The sequence below is a fragment of the Sorex araneus genome, chromosome 2 (assembly GCF_027595985.1).
Source record: "Sorex araneus isolate mSorAra2 chromosome 2, mSorAra2.pri, whole genome shotgun sequence".
NCBI classification, from domain to species: Eukaryota; Metazoa; Chordata; class Mammalia; order Eulipotyphla; family Soricidae; genus Sorex; species Sorex araneus.
Genome location: NC_073303.1, coordinates 9,624,622 through 9,648,249, shown reverse-complemented (window position 1 = coordinate 9,648,249; position 23,628 = coordinate 9,624,622). Strand labels below are relative to the sequence as shown.

Genomic DNA, 23,628 nt, shown 5'->3' with positions numbered 1-23,628 from the left:
TCACTATGAGGGGGGCTCACACCTGGCTCTGCACTCAGGAATTACCCCTGGCGGTGCTCAGGGACCATATGGGATGCTGGGATCGAACCTGGGTCAGCCGCATGCAAGGCAAACACCCTACCCGCTGTGCTATCATCGCCCAGCACCAATGAATGACTTTCTTGACATGTGGTTAGAAGCTATTCAAGATGTTTTTGTTTGGTTTAAGATAAAATAATTTTATTATAAGGGAAATAGAAAGAAAGGATAGCATGTTCAAAAGAGATTGTGAGCTTCTCCAGAGGAATAGCAGTTCTGAATGACTCAGGAAGGGGTCATATGTGGATATTCTCCACAGTGCCTTGACTTGAAGATCTAGACCCAAGTAAGCATTGTCAGTTATTGTCATGAGGGAAGAGTTTTGAACCTTTGGTGGTTTCATTACATTGCCATTGCCTTTTTATCATGATTTTTGGAATTGGGACAGAGGGTTTATTTCTGGCTCTGCACTCACTCAGGAATCACTCTTAGTAGATCAAATTTCTTTCATCCATTTTATTTATAACTGGGGAAGTAATTTGATGCTGAGATCTCCTTAGGGAGTCCTCTAATTGCAGGTTCATTTTCTCTGAATCTTCAGAAGCTCTTTTCTAGGACCTACTCTTCTTCTTCCCTCAGATCAGGGAGAATGACAGAATGGACATTTCAGTTAGCTATTAGTTTACATTGACCCTAGAGGGATATCCCTGGATTCATTGAACTATTACTGTTTTTGGAGGTAGCGGTAAATAGTATTCAGAGAGGAATTTTCATTAGTCAAAAATGAATCCACTGAATCTTCTTCATTAGACAGCCCTAATTCCTAAGCGTTGTTTCTATAGTTACAAGCAATTAATCAGAAAAAAAGTATTTGTGATGGTTAGGTCTGTTGTTCTCATGTTTTTGGGTCATGACATGAGTGGACACAGAGTCAGAAAGACAGTAATGCAAGTGCAAAGGAGTTTTATTCCAGTTAACTGGGGTAAACGATCTCAAGCACAAAGTGATGTCTTGGTAGCAACCTTGACCACCAAGTGCAAGGCAGTTTATATAGGTTCCAGGGTTGAGCAAACAACTATGATAGCAGTGATCAAACAATGGTTGTCAGTGATTAGTCAACATGGATAACAATTGGTTTTTGGTTGCTAAAAAAAGATTGACATGTGACCCTTCATGACCAGTCAGAATATCTAGCAGTTCCTTCTTTGGGCAAGTTACTCAACCAGGAGTTTACCAGAAATTGCAAGTTCAGTTTCTGGGAAACAGAAATTTAGACCTAGTCAAAACTTTATGTTAACTGTGGCCTGTCATGGCTGCAGTCTGGCTCTAAGTCTGGATTTTTGGGTACCTAACAAAGTCATTGGTAACTTATTTTAAAAATTGCTAATATTGTTGCTGTTCATCTGTAATTTCTGTGAGGAATAATATCTGGCTTCTTTCTTTCAAATTTGATCCAGAAAAAATTTCTGTAGTTATGGTCTGTTCTTTTTCTGAACTGCCAGTTAGGCCAACACCAACAGCAAATAACAAATGAAATGCTTCTCATTACAATGAGAAAATAAATTTAAATATTTTAAATTTAATCTAGTCCTAAAACATTTGTGATAGCATACTGAATTCCATATCAATCAGGCTCAAGTGACGTGTATTCCATCTCTTACAGAAAATCCCATCTGCTTGATCTCTACCTTCATTTTCAGTATTAAAGATTTCTAGGAAAAACCATGGCCTCGGGCACAGCTAAGACCATGAGGGAGGAAGCCACCTGCCCCATCTGCCTGGACCTGATGACTGAGCCAGTGTTCATAGACTGTGGACACATCTACTGCCGTTCTTGCATATTGGAAAATCTTGAGATCCAGCAACAGGAGTCACCATCACAGGGAAACTTCCATTGCCCTGTATGTAGGGCACAGTATCAAAGGGAGAGCATCCGGCCCAGTAAGCAGCTAGAAAGCATCATTGACACCATTAAGAAGATGGGGCAGGAACATCTGTGTGAAGAACACGGAGAGAAGCTCAGCCTGTTCTGTGAAGATGATGGTCAGCTCATCTGCTTGTTATGTGAGCGGACAACACAGCACAAAGGGCACCTCACGGTTCTTGCTACAGATGCCTGTCAGGGCTACAAGGTGAGTACTGGCAGGAGTGCTTCACCAAGTACTCGTTCCTCTTTGGCATCCATGGACCTAGACTTGTTTAATATGAAACCCAAGATGATGTTTAGCTTTCACCACTTCAGTCTTCAGATAAGCTTAGTAATGGTTGTCCATATAATATCTGTATATATAGGCATACTAACGCATGTACACAGAGTTTTGTCACAATCTCCATGGAAACTGATATCTGTAAAATATTTTCCCACTGCAAAACAACAGTGTTTTATGAAAAACAATCACATAAATCCCTTGATAGCTCTGAACAACTCATAGGTATACCCATATACTCAGACAGAGTCGGAATATACACTAACTTTATAGAGCTAGAAGATTGATTACTACTTTTAAGATAGACAATTTTTACCTTAAAATGTGCTTCTAATATGGGAGCAGGAATTTTTTAGAAATAAAGTTTGAAGTTTGCAAAGCTTTATGTAAATAAGTTAAAATTGCTTGCATAATGACTTCTTCACTAGATATTACAGCTTTTCCCTCTCCCTTTCTTTTTTTGTCCAGAGTGTTTTTCTAGCTGTGTTCTGTGGTCCAGTGGTCACTTCATGTGACCACTAGACCAGTGGCCTGACTGTTCAGTTGCAGGGCCCTGCAGTGCTGTGTGACATCAGGTCCATACCTGGCCATGTTCAGGAATCTCAGTATCATAACTGTTGGCTCTCAAAGAAAATAGAGTTCTGGAGATCAAATTCAGATTCCTTATCACAACATGTTCTCTTTCTCATTGACCTTCATTTGTCCCTTTGAATTTTCCATTTGGGTTTGGATTTAGGGACCACACCCACAGATGCTCTGGGTTTACTCCTGACTCTCTGCTCAGGTCCATTTCTGGATCTTCTTGGGGAATGATATGCAGGATTGTACCAGGTCTGCTCTTACAAGGCAAGCACCTTATCCCCTGAAGTATCTCTCCATCTGTCCCTGGTCTCTTTCAAAAAACATTAGTGATAGTTGGCCAACCCTTATTTATACATAGTGATACTAATCGCTTGTAGTTTGTATCACTTGTAGTCCCGTTGATCTTCGATTTGCTTGAGCGGGTGCCAGTAACATCCCCATTTGTCCCTGTCGCGAGCTAGTGTAGCCCAATGATACCTGCTCGCTCCAGGAACATGAAGAGCCTCAAATCATTCATTCAGAGATTTGATGAAGAAATCTGACCATCTAGTTGGTGGGCGGCCATGAGGTCTTCTGGCATCCTGTGGAATCCAGTCTGTAACAGCTCTAGTCCAATGGTTGTCTCTGAATCGCATTACATGAACGGCCCATCTGATTTTTGATGCCTTCGCCAACAACACAGCATCCCTGATTTTTGACTGTCAGTGGAGGTCAGAACTCCAGATTCCTACTCTCACTTGAGTTAGACATGATATTCCTAGCATAGCTCTTTCGATTCCTCTTTGGGATACCTTAGTAGCATTCTCATCCTGTTTACGTAGGGCCCAGGTCTCTGAGGCATATGTTAGTGCAGGAAGAATGGTGGAATCGAAAAGCTGTGCCTGGAGTTGGAGGTTCTTCGTTCTCTTAACTACCTCTTCGTTGCTCTTGAATGCATTCCACGCTGCTCTCTTCCTCCTGTGCAGTTCTGGCACCAAGTCCTTCCTCATGTTGATTTCTCAACCCAGGTACACATAGCTGCCTCATTTGGAGATGTTCGTTCCATTGAGAGCAAATGGAGCTTCAGGGACCAGTTCGTTTTTCATGAACATCGTCTTGTTGAGATTCAGCTGCAATCCGACCTTTCCACACTTGAGGTCGAAGTCGGTCCGCAGTTGTGCCGCTTGGCTAATGTTTGGTGTTATGAGAATGATGTCATCAGCGAAGCAAAGGTGGTGTAATTGCCAACCGTCTACTTTCACTCCCATTCCTTCCCATTTCAGTTGTTCCCAGGATGTTCTCAAGGGCTGCACTGAAAAGTTTCGGTGAAATGGTATCATCCTGCCGCACCCCTCTCTTTACATCAATGATCACTTCCTTGTAGAATGGTGAGATCCTGGTGGTGAATCCACAATACAGCTCGCAGAGGATTTTGATATACTGAGTTTGAATGCCCTGTTTGGCCAGGGCTTCAATGACTGCCTCAGTCTCAACAGAATCGAAGGCCTTCTTTAATTCGATGAACATTAGACAGATCGACATCTTGAACTCTCTTGAAACTTCAATGAATTAATTTATTCACTGTGTGGATATGGTCTATCATGCTGAATCCCCTTCGGAACCCAGCTTGCTCGCATGGTTGTCCTTTGTCTAGTGTTCTGCCTATTCTATTCAGGATGACATGAGTGAACAACTTATAGACAACAGACAGCGGCAGATTGGGCGATAGTTGCCAATGTTGTGGATGTCTCCCTACTTGTACAACAGAATGGTCCTACTGGTTTTCCACTGAGATGGAACCTTGCATTCAGACAGGTAGTGCGTGAAGAGTTGGGCCAGTGTATTGATGAGTACAGGCAGCAGATTCTTCAGGTGTTCGGGTCTGACCTTGTCTGGACCAGGTGCTGTATGCATCTTTACCAGCGAAATGGCGTGTCGGATTTCAGAAGGGAGAACGTTGGGAACGACATATCCATCCTGCAGAATTTTGTATGTGGTCAGGTGGACGTGGCTGTCAAGGAGATCCGAATAGAAGTCATGAATAATTTTCTCCATTGCCTTTCTGGAGGATGTGATAGATCCATTGGGACATCGGAGGGCAGTCATCTTGGTCTTGTAGTTGGCGAAGGACAGGTGAGTATTGTGAATACTTTTCCCGGCTTCTGCTGCACTGGCCAACACTGCTGCTCTTCTCTCTTTGAGGTCTTCCTTTATCGCATCTCTGCACAGCTTTGTGAGCTCGGACATTAGCTTGTGGTTGCCTGAGGCTCGTGCCAAACCACTTTGACGAATGAACTCCACATTGGGACACATGACCTAGAATGGAATGATCAGGGTGAGAGACTGTCTGAATTCATCATGTTGACCAAGACATGGCGACACTTGGCAACTATCGCCCATTCTGCCTGGTGTTGTTCACTATTGTCATCCTGAATAGAATAGGCAGAACACTAGACAAAGGACAACCATGCGAGCAAGCCGAGTTCTGAAGGGGATTCAGCACGATAGACCATATAGACATGGTAACTCACAGTTCAAGAAGGCTGAATCTAACCACTGGACAGTTCCACAATGAAATTAACCACATCATATTCAATCGGAGGTTTTGCCTGACCTATTTCGCTGTTGTTCCAAAATTCCAAATGGGATCAGACCACCATCTCATTCATGCGAAATTCTACTTTGTCTGCAAAATTTAAGTCTAAGAAGACAACTCCCAGAATGACCACCAACTGGGAGCTCTTTGGCACTATTGCAGCTACATGGGAAGATACCGTCCTTGAAAACATCGACAAGGAATACGATTGACAGGTTCAGCACCTCCATGACTGTGCGAAGAATGACAAGAGTGAGAAAGCCACAAAAACAGTGATACTAATAGTACTAATAAATATATCAAGGTGTCAATAATCTTTAGTATTTTGGAATTTAGACATAGTTATATAAATTTTATTATACATTATTATATTCTTGTTCTTTGTATACTGTTCACTGGGAAAAACTTAGTATTTCATACCTTTGACCATGGTACAATAGAATAACATGTTTTTAAACTAGAAAAATGATACTAAGAACCTTGCCAGTTCCTCAGGTTGTTCAGGAGATTAAAACTTTTGTAAAATTTTATTTATAGAATCACCGTGAGATACACAGTTACAAATTATTCTTGAGTGGGTTTCAGCCATGCAGTGTTGCAACACCCATCCCTTTCACTGGTGTACATTTCCCAAAACCAATGTTGCCAGCTTCCCTCCCACTGCCTTCCCACCTCTCCCCTACAAGCCTACCTCTATGGCAGACTCTCCTCTCTCAGGAGATCAAAATTTTCACTTCATAGTCAGTATCCTTGAAAGCTTAAAGACTATACAAGTTTCCAATATTATTTTTATGATTGAAAGTCTGTCATCTCTCCTGAGATATATAATGAAAAATTACCCAATTAATAAGCCATCATCAAACAATTTTTCCTCCAGGAAACCTACCAGAAAAAATTGACATACCTTAGGGAACAAGAAGAACAAAATAAGAAATGGCAGAGGAAAATAAGAGTGGAAATAGAAGATTTTCAGGTAAGAATTTGAGTTCATTTATCTCAAATATATTCCCCCAGGAGCTGAGACATACAGACGAATTAGGCAAACCAATAGGATGTTTTAATCTCATTCATCTAGACTAAAACAATAAATCTCAAATTATTTGTTTTAATGCTCCTCGTTGGGTACAAATCTGAGAATTAACCTCCTGTTTCTTTTACATTTCAGAAGTAATTGTTGAGGAGACCTAATATCAGTTAGGAAAATAAGAAGTGATGTCCTTACTGAGATTCATCTTGACTGGTTTATAAGTTTTAAACATCTCAAAACTGTTTGAAGCTTAGAACTGCCATTGTGAGAAATTTACCACCATGCTAAGGTCTGCTAATTTTCATTCCCCCAAAGTAATCTTTGTGAGGAAGAGAACCTCTCCAGGTGGGACTCATTCAAAAAAATTCATGAAGAGTAGCAGAAAATGGTGCAAGAATATCTTCAATGGCAGACTAAGTTCTAATTCTATGATTGACAAGACTGCACAGGAGAGTCAACTTTTCTGGCCACATTGATGTAGTCCAAAAATCTATACTCAAATTTCACAGATCATCGGTTTTTTAGGCTATCTTTCACTCTTTTTTGTATTGAATCAGTGAAATGCAGCTACAGACTTACAAACTTTCATGTTTACATTTTTTCATACAATGATCGAGCACCCATCCCTCCACCAGTGCCCATACTCCAATTCTAATGTTCCCAGTATTCCTCCTGCCATCTCCACCACTTTCAACTCCCTGCCCCTGCCTCTGCGGCAGGCACATTCCCTCTTACTCACTCTCTTTCCTTTTGGGTGCTATGGCATGCAATACAGGCACTAAGAGTTCATCATGTTGGGTCCATAGTCTATGTTCAGCACACAACTCTCATCCTGAGTGACCCCTCTCAGCATCATTTACTTAATGGTTCCTTCTCTATCCCAGCTGCCTTTGCCCCTAACATTTGAATTCAGCTTCCAAGTCCTGGTAGAATCCTCCTGGCCATAATCTCTACAGTCCTCAGGTGTAATTCTCTAGTTATGTTGCTTTATATTTCACAAATGAGTGCAGTCATTCTGTCTGTCCCTCTCTTTCTCACTCATTTCACTTAGCATGATATTCTTCATCTCCATCCAATTATATCCAAATTTTATGGTTTCATTTTTTTCTAGCAGTTACATTGTATTGCATTGTGTAGGTGTACAAAGTTTCTTTAATCAGTCATTTGTTCTCCAGCACTTGTTTTTTTTTCCAGATTTTGGCTATTGTAAACAGTGCTGCAATAAGTATATATTCACAGATGTCATTACTACTATATTTCTTTACATCTCTGAGATAAAGATTCTCAGAAGTTATATGTATTTAAGTTATACATATTCCCAGAAGTTATATTTCTGGGTCATATGGAAGGTCTATGTCCAGTTTGTGGAGGGATGCCCATATTGTTTGCGCTAAAGGATGTACCAGTGGCATTTCCACCAATAATGAAGGAGATTTACTTCATCCCTGCATCTTGGTCAGAACTGGTTTTTCTTGTTCTTTTTGATGTGTGGTATAAAATGATATTTCACTGTTGTGATGATTTGCATCTCCCTGATGATTAGCTATGTAGAGCATTTTTTCATGTGCCTTTTAGCCATTTGAATTTCTTTTGTGCGGAAGTTTCTATTCATTTGTTCTCTCCATTTTTTGATGGGGTTGGAGGACATCTTCTTGTAAAGTTCTACTGTGTCTGGAATATCCTGGATATTAAGCTCCTACTGATGGTTATTGGAAAAATCATTTCTCCATTCCATGTACTCTTCTGTATTTTTGGTCACTGTTTTGAAGTCCAGAAGTTTCCAAGTTTGGTGTAATCTCATTTGTTTATATTTGTTTCCACTTGCTTGATAACTGGTGTTTTATCCTTGAAGATGCCATTAGCTTCAATATTATGGAAGATTCTGCTACATTTCCCTCCATGTACCTTTTGAATTCAGGTCGGATACTTAATCCATTTGGATCTGAATTTTTTCTTGGCATTAGACAGAGGCCTGAGTTCATTTTATGCATGTAGTTCAGTTTTCCCAGCACCACTCGTTGAAGAGGCTTTCCTTGTTTCACTTCACATTTCTTGCTCCTTTTTCAAAAATTAAGTGATCATATACTCAAGAGGTTGTGTCAGAATATTCAACTCTGTTCCATTGGCCTGCAGATCTGTTTCAAATCCAATACCATGCTGTTTTAATTAGTACTGCTTTGTAGTACAATTTGAAATTATGAAAGGTAATGCTACACATCCTCTTCTCCCCAAGGTTTGCTTTAGCTACCTGTGCGAATTTCATGCTACATATGAACTTCAGGAGTGTTTTGTATATTTCTTTGAAAAACATCATGCGTATTCTTTTAGGGACTACATTTAATCTGTATAATGCTTTGGGCAGTATTGCCATTTTGACAATGTTAATTCTCCAGATCCACTAGTAAGGTATATGTCTTTAGTGCATAATGTCCTATTCTCTTCTTGGAAGTAGTGTTTTGTAGCTTTATTTGCATAGGCCTTGCATCTATTTCCTTAAGCTAATTCCAAGGTACTTGATTTTCTGAGGCACTTCTTTTAATGGGATTTTTAACAATATCTCTTTCATTGTTTGTACATAGTAATGGCATGGACTTTTGGGTATTGATTTTGTAAGCTTCCACTTTACTATACAAACCTATTGTTTATAGGAGTTGCTTGGTAGAGGTTTTAGGTTTCTCCAAGTAAAGTACCATATCATCTGCAAATAGTGATAACTTGAACTCTTCCTTTCCTCTCTGGATACCCTGGATATCTGTGTCTTGCCTAACTGCTTGGCAAGTACTTCTAGTACTATATTGAATAGAAGTGGTGAGAGTGGGCAACCTTGTTTTGTTCACAATGTTAGAAGGAATACTTTAATTTTTCCCCATCGAGAATAATGTTGGACTGGAGCGATAGCACAGTGGGTAGGGCATTTGCCGTGCACGTGGTTGATCTGGGTTCAATTCCTTGGTCCCTCTCTGAGAGTTTGGCAATTTCCCAAGAGTATCCCGCCTGCATGGCAGAGCCTGGCAAGCTACCCATTGCATATTTGATATGCAAAAACAGTAACAACATAGAAAAAAGGAGGTCAAGAATTTTGTAGTTAAGTGGATGGGCATGAAAATTTTCATGCTGAGTGAAATGAGTCAGAAAGAGAGAGACAGACAGAGAAAGATTGCACTCATCTAGGGTATATAGAATAACAGAGTGGGAGACTAACACCCAAGAACTGTAGAAATAAGTACCAGGAGGTTGACTCCATGGCTTCGAGGCTGGCCTCACGTTCCGGGGAAAGGGCAACTCAGAGAAGCGATCATCAACTACATTGTAGTTGAAGGCCATGTGGGGGAAGGGAGTTGCGGGCTGAATGAGGGCTAGAGACTGAGCACAGCGGCCACTCAACACCTTTATTGCAAACCACAACAGCTAATTAGAGAGAGAGAACAGAAGGGAATGCCCTGCCACAGTGGCAGGGTGGGGGGGGGGGAGATGGGTTTGGGGAGGGTGGGAGGGACGCTGGGTTTACGGGTGGTGGAGAATGGGCACTGGTGAAGGGATGGGTTCCCGAACTTTGTATGAGGGAATTATAAGCACAAAAGTGTATAGATCTGTAACTGTACCCTCATGGTGATTCTCTAATTAAAAATAAATAAATTAAAAAATAAATAAATAAATAAATAAAAAACCTTGATATCACCACTAATCACACCAGCAGTCTTTAATTCTTGAAATCCACCTAAGTTGCAGTTGTAAAAATGCTTTTCAAAAATCTAAATTTTGTGTGAAAGTTGAATTTTGCATTCTTTTTGTTGGGGGCCCACACCCAGCAGTGCTCAGGTGTTAGACCAGACTCTGGGCTTAGGGATCAGTTCCGTAGCTCAGGGGACCATATGGTGTGCTGGGGATCGAATTGTGATTGGCTGCATGTAAGAAAAGCATCCTATTCACTGTACCATTCCTTTGGCCCTGATTAAAGTTTTTTCTTTTAAAAAAAAAAACAGTAACAACAAGTCTCACAATGGAGACATTACTGATGCCCACTTGAGTAAATTGATGAACAACAGGACTACAGTGCTATCATGAATAATGTTTGCCATGGGCTTGTGGTAGATAGATGACTTAGTCTATATTGAGGAATTTCTATTGACTCCCATTTTCCTGAGAGTTTTTATAAGAAATGGGTGCTGGATCTTTTCAAATGCCTTCACTGAATCTATTTATATGATCATATGGTTTTATCTTTCCTTTTATTGATATGATGAATTATGTTCATTGACTTAAGAATGTTAAACCATCCTTGCATTCGTGGAATGAATTCCACTTGGCCATGGTATAGGATATTTTTGATGTCGTTGGATTATATTCGCTAGTATTTTGTTGAGGATCTTTGCATCTGTATTTATCCAGGATATTGGCCTGTAATTCCTTTTCTTGTGGTGTCTCTGTCTGCTTTTCATACGTAAGTGATGTTTGATATTTGCCTCATTGAAACTGTTTGGAAGTGATTCTGTTTCTTCAATTTACTGGAAGAGTTTGAACAGGATTGGGAGTAGGTCCTCTTTGAAGGTTTGGAAGAATTGACCAGTGAATTCATCTGGGCAAGTGCTTTAGTTTTTTGGGAGAATTTTGATTCCTATTTCTATTTCCTTGATAGAGATAGTTCTGTTCATATATTCCAGGTCTTCTTGAGTCAGATTTAGGAGATTAAAAGAGTACAGGAATATATTCATTTCTTCAAGGGTGTCTTGTTTTGTGGCATGAAGCTTCTCAAAGGAATCTCTGACTATCCTTTGATTTTCTGTGGTTTCTATTGTGATGTCCTTTCCGTTTCTGATTCTCTTTATTAAGGTTCTCGCTCTCTTTTACCTTGTGAATCTTGTTAGTGCTTTATTGATCTTGTTTATTTTCTGAAAGAACCATCTCTTGGTTTTGTTGATCTTTCAAATTTTTGGGGGGGTTCAAGGTTATTAATTTCTGTCTTAAGTTTTATTATTTCTTTGTTTGCTGGCTGTTTGTGTTCCTTTTGTTGGTCATTCTACAATAACTTTTTTTTTTTTAATAATGTAGGAGTTTTGCGGCTGTGTGCTTCTGGGAGCTAGCTTTTAAGTCTCTGGATGCTGGCCGTTGACAGGATTACACGGCGCCAGGGGCAGTGCCTGAGTGTGACCACCTAGCTACTGGGAGATGGGAAATCTGGGAGGAGGAGACCCACTCCTGATCTGAGCAGCCTTGGCAGTCTTAGCCCTGGGTCCCTTGCCTAGGTTTCTCTGCCGGTTCCTTCATGCTTGAGGCTCATCCAAACGTGTGAAGTGGGGCCTTGAGCTTAGCTGTGGCTAGGCTCTGGGGGTCTTCAGCCTCTGGGAGCTCTGCTCTGTGTAGGAAGGAAAGCTGGGGCCCATCACCTCCGAGGAGTCCCTGGGCAAGACAGCCAGGCGCATGGGCAAGAGACACTGCTGAAAAGAATATGGTGGTATAAATAGATTAGGCCACGGTAAGTAGATGAATCTCAGTTTCTAAAGGACAGAAATGAAGTTAATAATCTTACCAACTATTCAGGAATTTTCAGGAGATAAAGCAGTTTTTTATTTCAGCTTGAATACTATCAAGGTAGAGGTAATCCACAAGTGTTAAATAATTGCCCTTTTTTGTTACCGGACCTTAATTCTCAATAATAATAATAATCATTGTCAAATTTATAGACTCTAACCAAAACTTGCATGGGCAAGACACTCACTGCATTGCTCTCTTCTGGGAGCTTGCTTTTAAGACTCTGGATGCTGGCCATTGACCGGATTACATGGTGGTGGGGGCAGTCCCTGGGTATGACCACCTAGGGTATCTTATAGCCTACGTCTCTCTCTGGGAGAGTCTGGCAAACTACTGGGAGTTTCCTGCCCACAAAGGAGAGCCTGGCAAGGTCCCCATGGTGTATTAATATGCCAAAACCAGTAACAAGCTTGATCTCTTACCTCTGACCCTGAAAGAGCCTCCAGTATAGCATCATTTGGAGGATGAGTAGAGAGAGGCTTCTAAAATCTCAGGGCTTGGATTAATGGGGATTTTACTGAGACCGCTGGAGAAATTCGACCATCAACAAGATGATGCTTATGCTGCTGCTGCTGCTGCTGCTGCTGCTGCTGCTGATGATGATGATGGTGGTGGTGATGAATGTCGGAGTAGTGCTATTTGTTCAGCGATTGATTAAGCTGATTGAATTGGGCATAAACTCCACATTACATTTTTTGTAATTGTATCACTGTGAGCTAGAGTTACAAAGCTTTCACGTTTGAGATTCAGTCATACAATAATGAAACAGCCAGCCCTCCACCAGTGCACATTTTTCACCACACACATCCCAGTCCTCACCCTGCCTCTATGGCAGACAATTTACCAGATACTCTCTCTCTCATTTTGGACATTATGTTTTGCTCAAATTTTCCCACCACCATTCACCTGTGGAGCAGTCACTAGATAATTTATTTTCCATTGCTCATTTTGAATATCATGAGAGCTTGCACGGCTGCAATTGTACAGGTGAATTTCTGGATTGTAAATGGTTGGGTTCCAGAGACATCTCTGTTTGAAACTAATACACTTGGGGATTCAATTGAGAGTGTCTGGGCCAGGACTGTTGGTGTGCTAAGATGGCACCTGGAGGCAAACTATGGGCATGACAGTCAGTCTGCTGGGCAGGCAGAGACTCAGGGAATTACAGCCCAGTTCCTCTGCCTCCATGTGACCTGATGATTTAGTACTGGAACCTGCATACCAGAGGTGGGGCTGGGGCTTGCTTGTGGAAGCTCTTGGTCACCGGGATTCCATCTGGAGTAGGTGGGGAGACTACACCTCCTCAAACTGGATTGCCCTGGTGAAATTGGCTCGGTTTGCGGCCTGGAGAGATCTCTGGCTCTGTGACATCTTTCAGGACACACTGCTGTGTCTCCGGACAAGGACTGTTGGTGCACTATGATTGTGCCCAAAGGCAAATTGTGGGTGTGGCAGCCAGTCAGCTGGGCAGGCTGGTACCTGAGGAGGGACAGCCTTGATCCTCTGCCACCATAGGACCTAGAGACTTAGTCCTGGAACCCGCATACCTGGGCCTTGCTTATGGAAGCTCTTGGTCACCAGAATTCCATCTGGAGTAGGCGGGGAGATTGCACCTGTGCCATCAGGGTTGCCATAGTGAAGTTGGCGCAGTGTCGGGCCAGAGAGATCTCTGGCACTGTGGTGTCTTCTGGGACTCGCTGCTGTGTCTCTGAACCAGGGTTGTTAGTGTGTTAAGATGACACCCAGAGGCAAATTGTGGGCTTGACAGCAAGTCTGCTGGGTGATCAGGGACCCGGGGAGAGACAGCCCAGGTCCTCTGCAACCATGTGGCCTGGAGATTTAGTCCAGGAACCCACACACTTGGGCCTTGCTCTTGGAAGCTCTTGATCACTGGGATTCCATCTGGAGGAAGTGTGGAGAGCACACCTGCACCAGCTAAGGTGCCACGTTAAAACTGGCTCAGTATGGTGCCTGGAGAGATCACTGGTATTGTGGTGTCTTCTGGGACTCACTGCGTGTCTCTGGGCCAGGGCTGTTGTTGCACTAAGATACACATTACAAAATTGTCAGCAGATTATATCTTGGTGATGTCTATCCTCAGAAGGTGGAGTCAGGCTGCAGGTGTGGCAACAATTTTGGATTGTGGAAGCAAGCAACTGCTGGGGGCTCTGCTTGGGGGGACCTCTAGGCCAATGCCCTCCTCTGATTTATCCCAGTATGTTCAGCCACGTGTTGGCAAAGATTAACTGTGGCTTTTGATCTCCAAGATTTATCTATGGATCTCTGAAATAAGGCAAATAAATGAGATTGTATAGCTAATTTAGAGGTGGTTTTTTGTGTAACTCCCACCTACCTAACTTTTGACTGTTCAGATTCTTGGTCAACTTGGTCCCAAGTTGCTAGGGTCTGACCAATGGCACAGCTGCAATTTTGGGCAAGCCTGTAGGCACCATCAGGCTGCTAATGCACACACAACACAGGTACAGGTTGACCTGCTGGTGGCACCATACCCCCAATTCTACAAGATTTTAAGCTGTGAGGTCAAATTATATGTGGGCTTGCTCTTCCTTTCTGAGGATTGCTTGTAGAGATATAAACTTTCTTCTTAAAACTGCTTTTGCCATGTCCCATAGGTTCTGGTAACTAGTGTCTTCATTCTCATGCCTTTACAGGAATCTTTTGATTTTGTCTTTGGTTTCCTTTCTAAGCCACTGATTTTTCATTAATGAGTTGTTTAAGTTCTAGGTGTTTGATTTAAATTTCTGTTTCTGCGGGTGATTCATTTCTGTTTCCCGCGTATCATTGTCTAAAAAGACTGTTGATACAATTTCTATTCTTCTTTTTTTTTTTTTTTGCTTTTTCGATCACATCCGGCGATGCACAGGGGTCATTCCTGGCTTATGCACTCAGGAATTACCCCTGGAAGTGGTCAGGGGACAATATGGGATGCTGGGATTCAAACCCAGGTCGGCGCGTCCAAGGCAAATGCCCTACCCGCTATGCTATCACTCCAGCCCCACAATTTCTATTCTTTTTATTTATGGAGGTATATTTTGTGGCCCAGTATGTGATCGATCTTATAGATGATCCATATGTAATTAGGAATGTTTTTTGAGGTATAAAATGTCATATATATACACATGTATATACATATATATGTATTAAGCCCGTGACTTCCATTTATTTCCTCAAATAAAGTATGTCCTTGCTCAGCTTGATTCTGGATGATCTATCAAGAAGTGATAAAGCCGTGTTGAAATCTCTACTATTATTGTGTTGCTATCAATATCTTTCTTCAACTCTGTGAGGATTTGTTGTGTTTTGCTGGTTCCTCATTAGGTGCATATACTTTTAGGAGAGTGTGTCATTCCTGATGTACAGATCCTTTGATCACTAAGAAATGGCCTTGTGTGTCAACCTCATGTTATGTTATTCTGTACTTCAGAAATGAGTGCAGTCCTTCTATGTCTGTCCCTCTCTTTCTGACTCCTTTCACTTACCATGATACTCTCCATGTCTTTTCATTTATAAGCAAATTTTATGACTTTATCTTTATTTTTAATTCCTTATCTAAAAGTTTATATATTTAATTATTACTGTTTGATTCATCTGGGCTAGCAACTTCAATCATTAAGCATCATGAGTCTTTGCATTGTTTTACCATTTTGAACTTTTCATTTTAGAATTTTGTCCCATATTGTTGTGTGTTTTTAAGCCTATGAGGAGGCTATATTTGTGTGTTATCATGGCATATTGATAGGTTAAGAATGTGAGGCCTGTGCTAACTAGTGCCTAATATGCGGGGTGTAGACATAGCAACTTCTTTGTCTACACAGTTCTGTGGTTAGAGATTTTTAAGTCATGCCATGAAAGGTAGATGTATGGAGGCAATGCTATGGGTCAACACACATGTTGGAGAAGTGGGTTCCGTGCACTGGGGGGTGGCAGGTGGCCTGTTAGTGCAGTTCTAGGTGAGAGGCTGGGGACTGGGCTCAGGCCTTTTGAGGCATTTTTTCCCAAACCTCTGCCCTGAAATCTTTGTCTGAATTCTGAATTTGGACTCACAGAGGGTATTCTTTGTTCCTTCAGTATAACAGCCATGGGTAGTGGACAGAAAAATTTCCAAGTCACCTGTAGAGAAGTCAAAATCCCTAACAATTAACCTTCTTATTTCCTATAATATTTCTATTTAATTCTAATTCTATGGAACTACGATATTTTGATTGTTTATTTTTCTAAAGATAAAATTCCCCCATTTTTGGAATATGTTTTCTTCATTCTAGGCTGACATTCAGTGTAAAGAAGAGTTCATCAAGTCTAGATTTAAGCTTTTTCACATGATTCTACACATGGAGGAGAAATCTTATCTATGGAGACTGGAGAATGAAAAAGAGCAAGTTCTGAAGAGACTGCAGGACAGTGAAGCCCAGTTGGAGAAGCAAAGCCACGAACTCAACAAACTCATTCTTGAACTGGAGAGGAAATGTCAGGGCTCAGTCCAGGAGATACTGAAGGTGAAAGTGTGCATGTAGAGGAATGGATAAAGGCGTCAGTTCCTGGGGTTTTAGAGAGACTGCTTAGGAATTCAGAGACATGGCTTGAATTCTTATTTCTCAAAAATGTCCACAAGTTTTGGAGAATGCAAATGAGTACTTCTTTTAGATATACATGCCTATATACGGATATCCGGGGATAGTCTGTAGAGTGTCTCTGTGTAAATAAAGGGATACAAATTGAGGGTCCTTAGATAGATATGGAAATTCTGGGAACCATGGGAGAACTTTGGTAGGCACCTGTTAGCCTCAGTCTCATTTGCAGAGATTCCAGGTTTCAAATGACCTCCTCAGAGATATTCATGTTGACTGTTGGGGGCTAAAATGGCTCATCAAAATCAATGATAGACTTACTTCAAGATTTGCTGCTGTATCTTGCTCAAACAGAGCAAGATAGGTTTGAGTTTAGCTATAGTAAGGATATTGTATACTGTGATAAATGCCTGGAAGTTTTATTCTATTTTCAATAAGGATTGAGGTGGCACATAAAGACCTCCCACCTCAGTGCGTACTTGCTGCCACCCCCTTACTGAGTGAGTTTCCAGGGCTCTATGGGAATTCATTTGTAGGGATCTTTATGGGAAACAATATCCGCTGTGACCTCTTCAGAAGAAATGAGATCACTGAATGCAAAAATTGCTTAGTGAGCAAGTTTTAGACAATTCTGATCTTCCCTCAAACAGATCACATCTGGTTGTTGAAATGATAACTCTATGTCTTCCAAAAATAATGAAACATATACTCTGAGGTTGATCAGGTACTTTCAAGGTAATATAATGGGTCAGTGTTTCTCTCAAAAGCTGTGTATATACTAGAGAAGGTAAGCAAGGGTTCAGTTGAATATCAATGGTCTATCACAGTGCCTATAACTGATAGTCTGTGGAAAGTTATGCAGATGGGTATGGGACCACAGGTGTAATATGTAGAAGAATTCTTTCTAGGGAATAGGATGGGAATCATTCCCTAGAAATTCACTAATAATGGAGTTAAACCATTCCATTTACTCTTTGGCATAACTATAAACATCCACCTGTCAAAGTTTTATGAAATGATACTTTTCTATACAAACATCTTATTTTCTTATTTTATAGGATCCGAGAGACACTTTGGACAGGTGAGTGCTCTATGAATTAGGAGGGTTGAATAGTAGCTATATGGAGCATAATGGAACGTTGCTCTGATGAAATTTCTGGACTCTTCTTATCAGGATTTCTGCTATGAAGTTAAATGCACCAGAAGACGTCTCTTTGAAAATTCCTGCTATGCTTAATGTTAATAGCATTTCACGTGGATTGAGAAAATTGTTTGAGACTAATTATGGTATGTGACATGAATATTTCTCTAAATAATACAGATGGGCAACACATTTTACTACTCTTTCCTGTACAGGTTCTAGGTAGAGTATTGGTTTTCTTGACGACCCTTCAAACTCTTTCTCTCCAGCTCACTAGTGATGTCCCCCAGGGAAATAACCTCTAGATCTATCCCAATGAAAAACATAAGCATAAACATTTTCTGGTGGACTATGATAAACTTAAAACAAATCATCAACTACACAAAATATAAAGAGGGTTGAAAACATAATGATTATACTTATGTCATTCAATTTCCAGTGTAAGTCCAGAAAGTTTGGTGAAAACTAACTGTTCTCCCAGTGGTTTTAGGAAAAGACTAGTAGCATAATAAGCATTTCAACCATATGAAAACCACGTGCTACTTGGTAAAAATCTTTCTTTTTTTTTTCTTTATTCTTTTCATAATTACTTTAATTCCAAATAACCTACAATTACATTAAAAATCTCTGAAACACATATTTTTTATGATGTGTAAGGCTATGAAATAGAGAACAGTTATGAAAAATTCTCCATTAATTTCATGAAAATTCAGTGGTTAAAAATAATGCAGCGTCAGGTCTGAGCCCAGCATGGCAGATCGAGTGTTTGTCTTGTATACAGCCAACCCGGGTTTGATTTCTGCAAACTATGTGGTTCCTTGAGTTCAGGCAGGAGTGATCCTAAGTGCAGAGTTAGGAGCGAGTATTGAGCACAGTCAGGTGAGGCACCAACACCACCCCCTTTCTAATAAGAACAGTCAAGTCACACGATTTTGGTAATCTTACTACAGCTCAGAGGAATCCTGGCCTAGACTGTAAAAAATACTGTACTAATTTGATTACTAGGCTGTTTTAAAATGGGAGCCAGCACAATCCACTTCCAAGCGCAATGTGATTGTTGGCAGAATTTACGTTTTTATCCCTGTAGGATCTCAGGTACTAGCTCTTTGTTGGTTGCAGGTCGCATGCCTCCATGTGTTTCTTGAAGAAAACTCAAATGCTTACACATGAGTCTCCCAACAAGGTCACTGTCTCTTCAAAGTGACGTCAAGACGAACAATGGGATGACAGTGATAAATTGATAGTTATGTACATATATGACACACTTTCTTTATCCAGTTTTCTGTTCTTGGAAACTTGAGTAGTTTCCAGATGCTCTCTATTGCTACTAGTGCTGAAATGACCATGAAAGTACAAATGTATTTTTCGGATAGAGTTTTTGGGCCTTTGGGGGTAGATGCCCAGAAGTGTAATGACTGTGTCATATAGAAGGTTAATTCTTATTTTTTTATATTTGTCCATTTCCCAGCTGGAGTGATAGCACAGTGCTAGGGCGGTCGCCTTTCGTGAGGGTGACCCGTGTTCAATACCTCTGCCCCTCTCGGAGAGCCCAGCAAACTACCTAGAGTATTGCGCCTGCACAGTAGCACCTGGCAAGCTACCCGTGGTGTATTCGATATGCCAAAAACAGTAATAATAAGTCTCACAACGAGAGACGTTACTGGTGCTCGCTCGAACAAATCGATTAGCAATGGGATGACAGTTGTAGTGACAGTGTCCATTTCCAGAAGGTTGAACCAAAAAACCTTCCCAGACACAATGGAAGAATATTCCTTTTCCTCACATCCATTCCAATACTGGTTGTTTTGCTTTTTTAACACTTTGTCAGATTCACTGATGTGAGATGAAATCTCATTGCTCGTAATTATATCATAATTATATCATATAATTATGATATGAATTTCCCTGATAGTAAATGATGGAGAACATTTTCATGTCTTTGTCATCTGCATGACTTCTGTGAGGAAGAGTCTGTTCATTTTTTATCGATTGAACACCACCCCCCTCTTTTTATTTTGGTTTTTCCTTAATCTCATTTTGGTTGGGTTTTCTTACAAGGTTTATTTTTTAACCATTCAAAGTATTCAAATGTGGTCAATCATCTCCTGCTAAGAACACATTGAGGATAGTTTAATAAATGTGCTAAACAATAATAAATTTAGAACAGTGAATTAGGCATACTGAAGCAATTAGAGCTGAGATAATCAGAAAGTTCTCACCGTGCAGAGCCTCAAATACAGGTGAATGGATCTGAAGAAAAGGAGAGAGTGTGACCTAAGAGAGAGAGATGCAGACACTCAAGCACTGGGAAGAAGCTTTGATTGTAGTGACTGCCACTCCACCTCTTTGTTTCACAAGTTCTCCCCAGGACTCTCATTGGCTAAGAAAAATGAAGTGAGGTAGAAGGAACAAAGCTGGTTTGTAAGGGTCCTGAGGTTAGAAAAACGAGTCATTAAAAAATGGGGAGTGATCTGGAGAAAAAAAAATACAGCTAAGAAGTATGTCTGCATTCTTTATTATTCTGCTTGGTGTTTAACCTTTAACCAAAGATGCTTTAGGCAACTAAGTGACTAGCTTTCTATTAGAACAACTTCTTATTATGTTTTAATTTTTACATTGTGCTATTGGCTAGTAGCATTATGACTATTCTATTTTTTTCTTTCTTTTAAGTCTACTGAGATCAAGTTTTTTGTTTTGTTGTCCTTGGGACATCACCTTGAATCAATCCTATGGTGTATGGGAAATCCAAGAAAGTGAATCCTTAACGTCTATCTGTATCTATGTGCTCTATGGCCCCAATAGCATTCTTTGTCTTCAATAGCCAAATATGGAATTAAATGTATTTTTCCATTCTGATATTGTGTTTGTGTCATTTGGGAAAATAGGGAGGAGTATGGAGAAGAGAATAAGTAAATATGTCAAATACCTTCATCTTATCTTTGGCATTTATTAGTGTGAGAAAGATGGAAATCATGTTAAATAAGCACAGGTAGTATTCAGAGCTTTTTTAGTCTATTGTTGCTACCACCAGATATTTTACAATCCTACAGAAATACAGTCTTGCCCAGTTCTAAGCACATACTCACTTTTCAATCCTACACACCAGTCTTTGTGTCAAATATGATTTCTATTTCATTTCTTACCAATAATTTTGATTAAATTTTCGTCTAGGCTGTCAGACATAAATTTTTCTTTCAATCATTGGCTGATAAAATTTGAATATTACTGAGTATTGAGCATGAAGTAACCATATCATTTTGTTGTCTGTTGTTTGTTAATTTGTTAAATTTTTTGCAGTTCATGTTACTCTAGATCCAGATACAGCTCACACTGACCTACTTGTGGAGAAGAATAAAATCATGGTGACTGGTGGAAGGCCCCAAGTGAAGCCTGACACTCCTGCTAGGTTTAAAGACTTACCCTGTGTCCTGGGATGTGAGACCTTCACCTCAGGCAAAAATTTCCTTGGGAGGTTTGAAATAACTGGATCTCTGTGGGATGTCGGGGTTTGTCTGGAAAATGTGCCAAGAGACAATGACAAGACACGGGTTCCTGAGTCTGGATTCTGGGCCATCAGACACTGCGAAGATGATAACTATGTAGCTCTTACGTCACCCCTAACACCTCTCAATATGCAGCAGCCCCTTTATTGTATAGGAGTTTTCCTGGACTATGAGGCTGGACGTGTCTCCTTTTACGACTTGAAAACTTGCTCCCACATCTTCACCTTCCCAAAGGCCTCTTTCCCTGAGCCAGTCCGGCCTTATTTCTGTATCAGTGGAGGTTCTTATATTTTCACTCAATAACTAATCCATATTTGTATAAAATTAAAAGGTAAAGATTTTGAGATTTTTAGAAAAAAGTAGGTGTTCTTATTCTTGTATCCAGTTCAAAGGAATATGATTTAAATTCTGTGAGGAAAGAAATTTTGATTATTGCCTTCATTATTTCCCATAACCTAGAATGTTGCTAAGCTCTAGTAGATACGTAATAGTTTTGCATCAAATGTATGAATATATAAAGACTCTAAGCAAGTACCACGAATGAGGAACCTGCTTTAGAGGGAAATGAATTAATATCAAAGACCATACACTGTCCATTTAACTCCATATATTGGATTTAGTTTTATGAAATCAATACTTGGCCTAGGTAAATTCACAACAGTGATTTCTTAGAAATTCAAAGCTTTTTGATCATGAAAATGTGGAAATAATCCCCATTCAATCTCCCTTACAGTTACAGTGTCTTGTGAAAATGTTTGGAGAATACAGTCAGAACTAAAGCAGGACCTCCCCGATCCCAGGACAGGTTTATGTGACTCACAAGAGTAAAGCAAGCTCAGTTTGGAGAAATAAAAATATAGTTTTAATAAAGAATAGCATTCACTTAAGAAACAAAGTGCATTATCTACTTTCCTCAGACATCTCCCATCCTGACTGATTCCTCCAACTATCATTTTCTTAGTGATCCCTTCTCTATTCGGGGACGGTGGGAAAGTGAGAGTGTACCAGGGATATTGGTGGTGGGGAATGTGCACTGGTGGAGGGATGGGTGTTTGATCATTGTCTGATTATAGCACAAACATGAAACCTTGTAACTATCTCATTGTGACTAAATAAAATGAAAGAAAGAAAGAAAAGAAAGAAAGAAAGAAAGAAAGAAAGAAAGAAAGAAAGAAAGAAAGAAAGAAAGAAAGAAAGAAAGAAAGAAAGAAGAAAGAAAGAAAGAAAGAAAGAAAGAAAGAAAGAAAGAAAGAAAGAAAGAAAGAAAGAAAGAAAGAAAGAAAGAAAGAAAGAAAGAAAGAAAGAAAGAAAGAAAGAAAGAAAGAAAGAAAGAAAGAAAGAAAGAAAGAAAGAAAGAGTATAGATTGCTCTCACTTCTGGGATTAAAAAAATAAACTTAGCATAAGACTAAAACCCAAGACAGGAAAAATGAGGGCCAGGTGGACTGTTCCATCTTTGGAAGCTTGTCAGAAGTGTTTGTTGAAGCAGGGTGTGTGAGGGGATGTGAGGACAGAGAAGAGATCACTGTGACAACTGTAGTTGAAGTTGATCACTTTGGATGCAAACAAGTGCTGAAAGGAGGGACACAGATATAAATGGTAATCTCCAGCATTTGTTTTGCAAACCATAATGCCCAAAAGGGAAGAGACATACACACAGGACAGACAGAGAAGAAAAGTAAAAGTTCTTCCTGTAGAAATAGGCTGGGTGTGGTGGGGGTATGGCAGGATGGAAACTGGGGACATTGGAGGTAAGAAAGGTACATTGTTGAAGGGACAGGGTGTTGACAAATTGTATGACTGAAAGGGAATATTGAACAACTTTGTAACTTTATGTCTTATGGTAACTTGATATAAAGAAAAATTCAACTGAGTGTACATATATGCTGAGAATGAGTAGCATTGTTCCTAAGTAGGACAGCTCAAAGCAACTCTACACAGTCTGAGTCAAAATGTAACACATTGTAGCTATTGTAAACAGTGCTGCAATGAACATACAAATGCAAATGTCTTTTCCACTATATCTTTTTCCCTCTCCGGGGTATATTCCAAGGAGTGGTATTGTTGGGTCAAATAGGAGCTCAATTTCTAATTTTTTGAGAATCGTCCATATAGTTTTCCAAAAGTGCTGAACAAGTCAGCATTCCCACCAGCAGTGAAGAAGAGTCCCTTTCTCCCCACATCCACACCAACACCACTCGCTTTTGTTTTTTTGGATGTGGGCCAGTCTCTGTGGTGTGAGATGATATCTCATTGTTGTTTTGATCTGCATCTCCCTGATGATTAGTGATGTCGAGCATTTTCTCATGTGCCTCTCAGCCATTCGGATTTCTTCTTTGGGGAAGTTTCTGTTCATTTGATCACCCCATTTTTTGATCGGGTCGGCAGCTTTCTTCTTGTGGAGTTCAACCAGTGCCTTGTATATCCTTGATATCAACCCCTTATCGGATGGGTAGTGGGT

General features: G+C 40.3%; 1 protein-coding gene across 1 annotated transcript; it reads left to right on the top strand.

Annotated features, from left to right (window-relative positions):
- Nucleotides 1-1,742: 1,742 nt before the first annotated feature.
- Nucleotides 1,743-21,471, top strand: LOC129401592 (E3 ubiquitin-protein ligase TRIM38-like). The gene is made up of 6 exons (XM_055124288.1): nt 1,743-2,150; nt 6,260-6,355; nt 16,222-16,452; nt 17,583-17,605; nt 17,699-17,811; nt 20,963-21,471. Exons 1-6 carry the CDS (start codon nt 1,743-1,745, stop codon nt 21,469-21,471), a joined length of 1,380 nt encoding a protein of 459 aa, XP_054980263.1.
- The last annotated feature ends 2,157 nt before the right edge of the window (nt 21,472-23,628 follow it).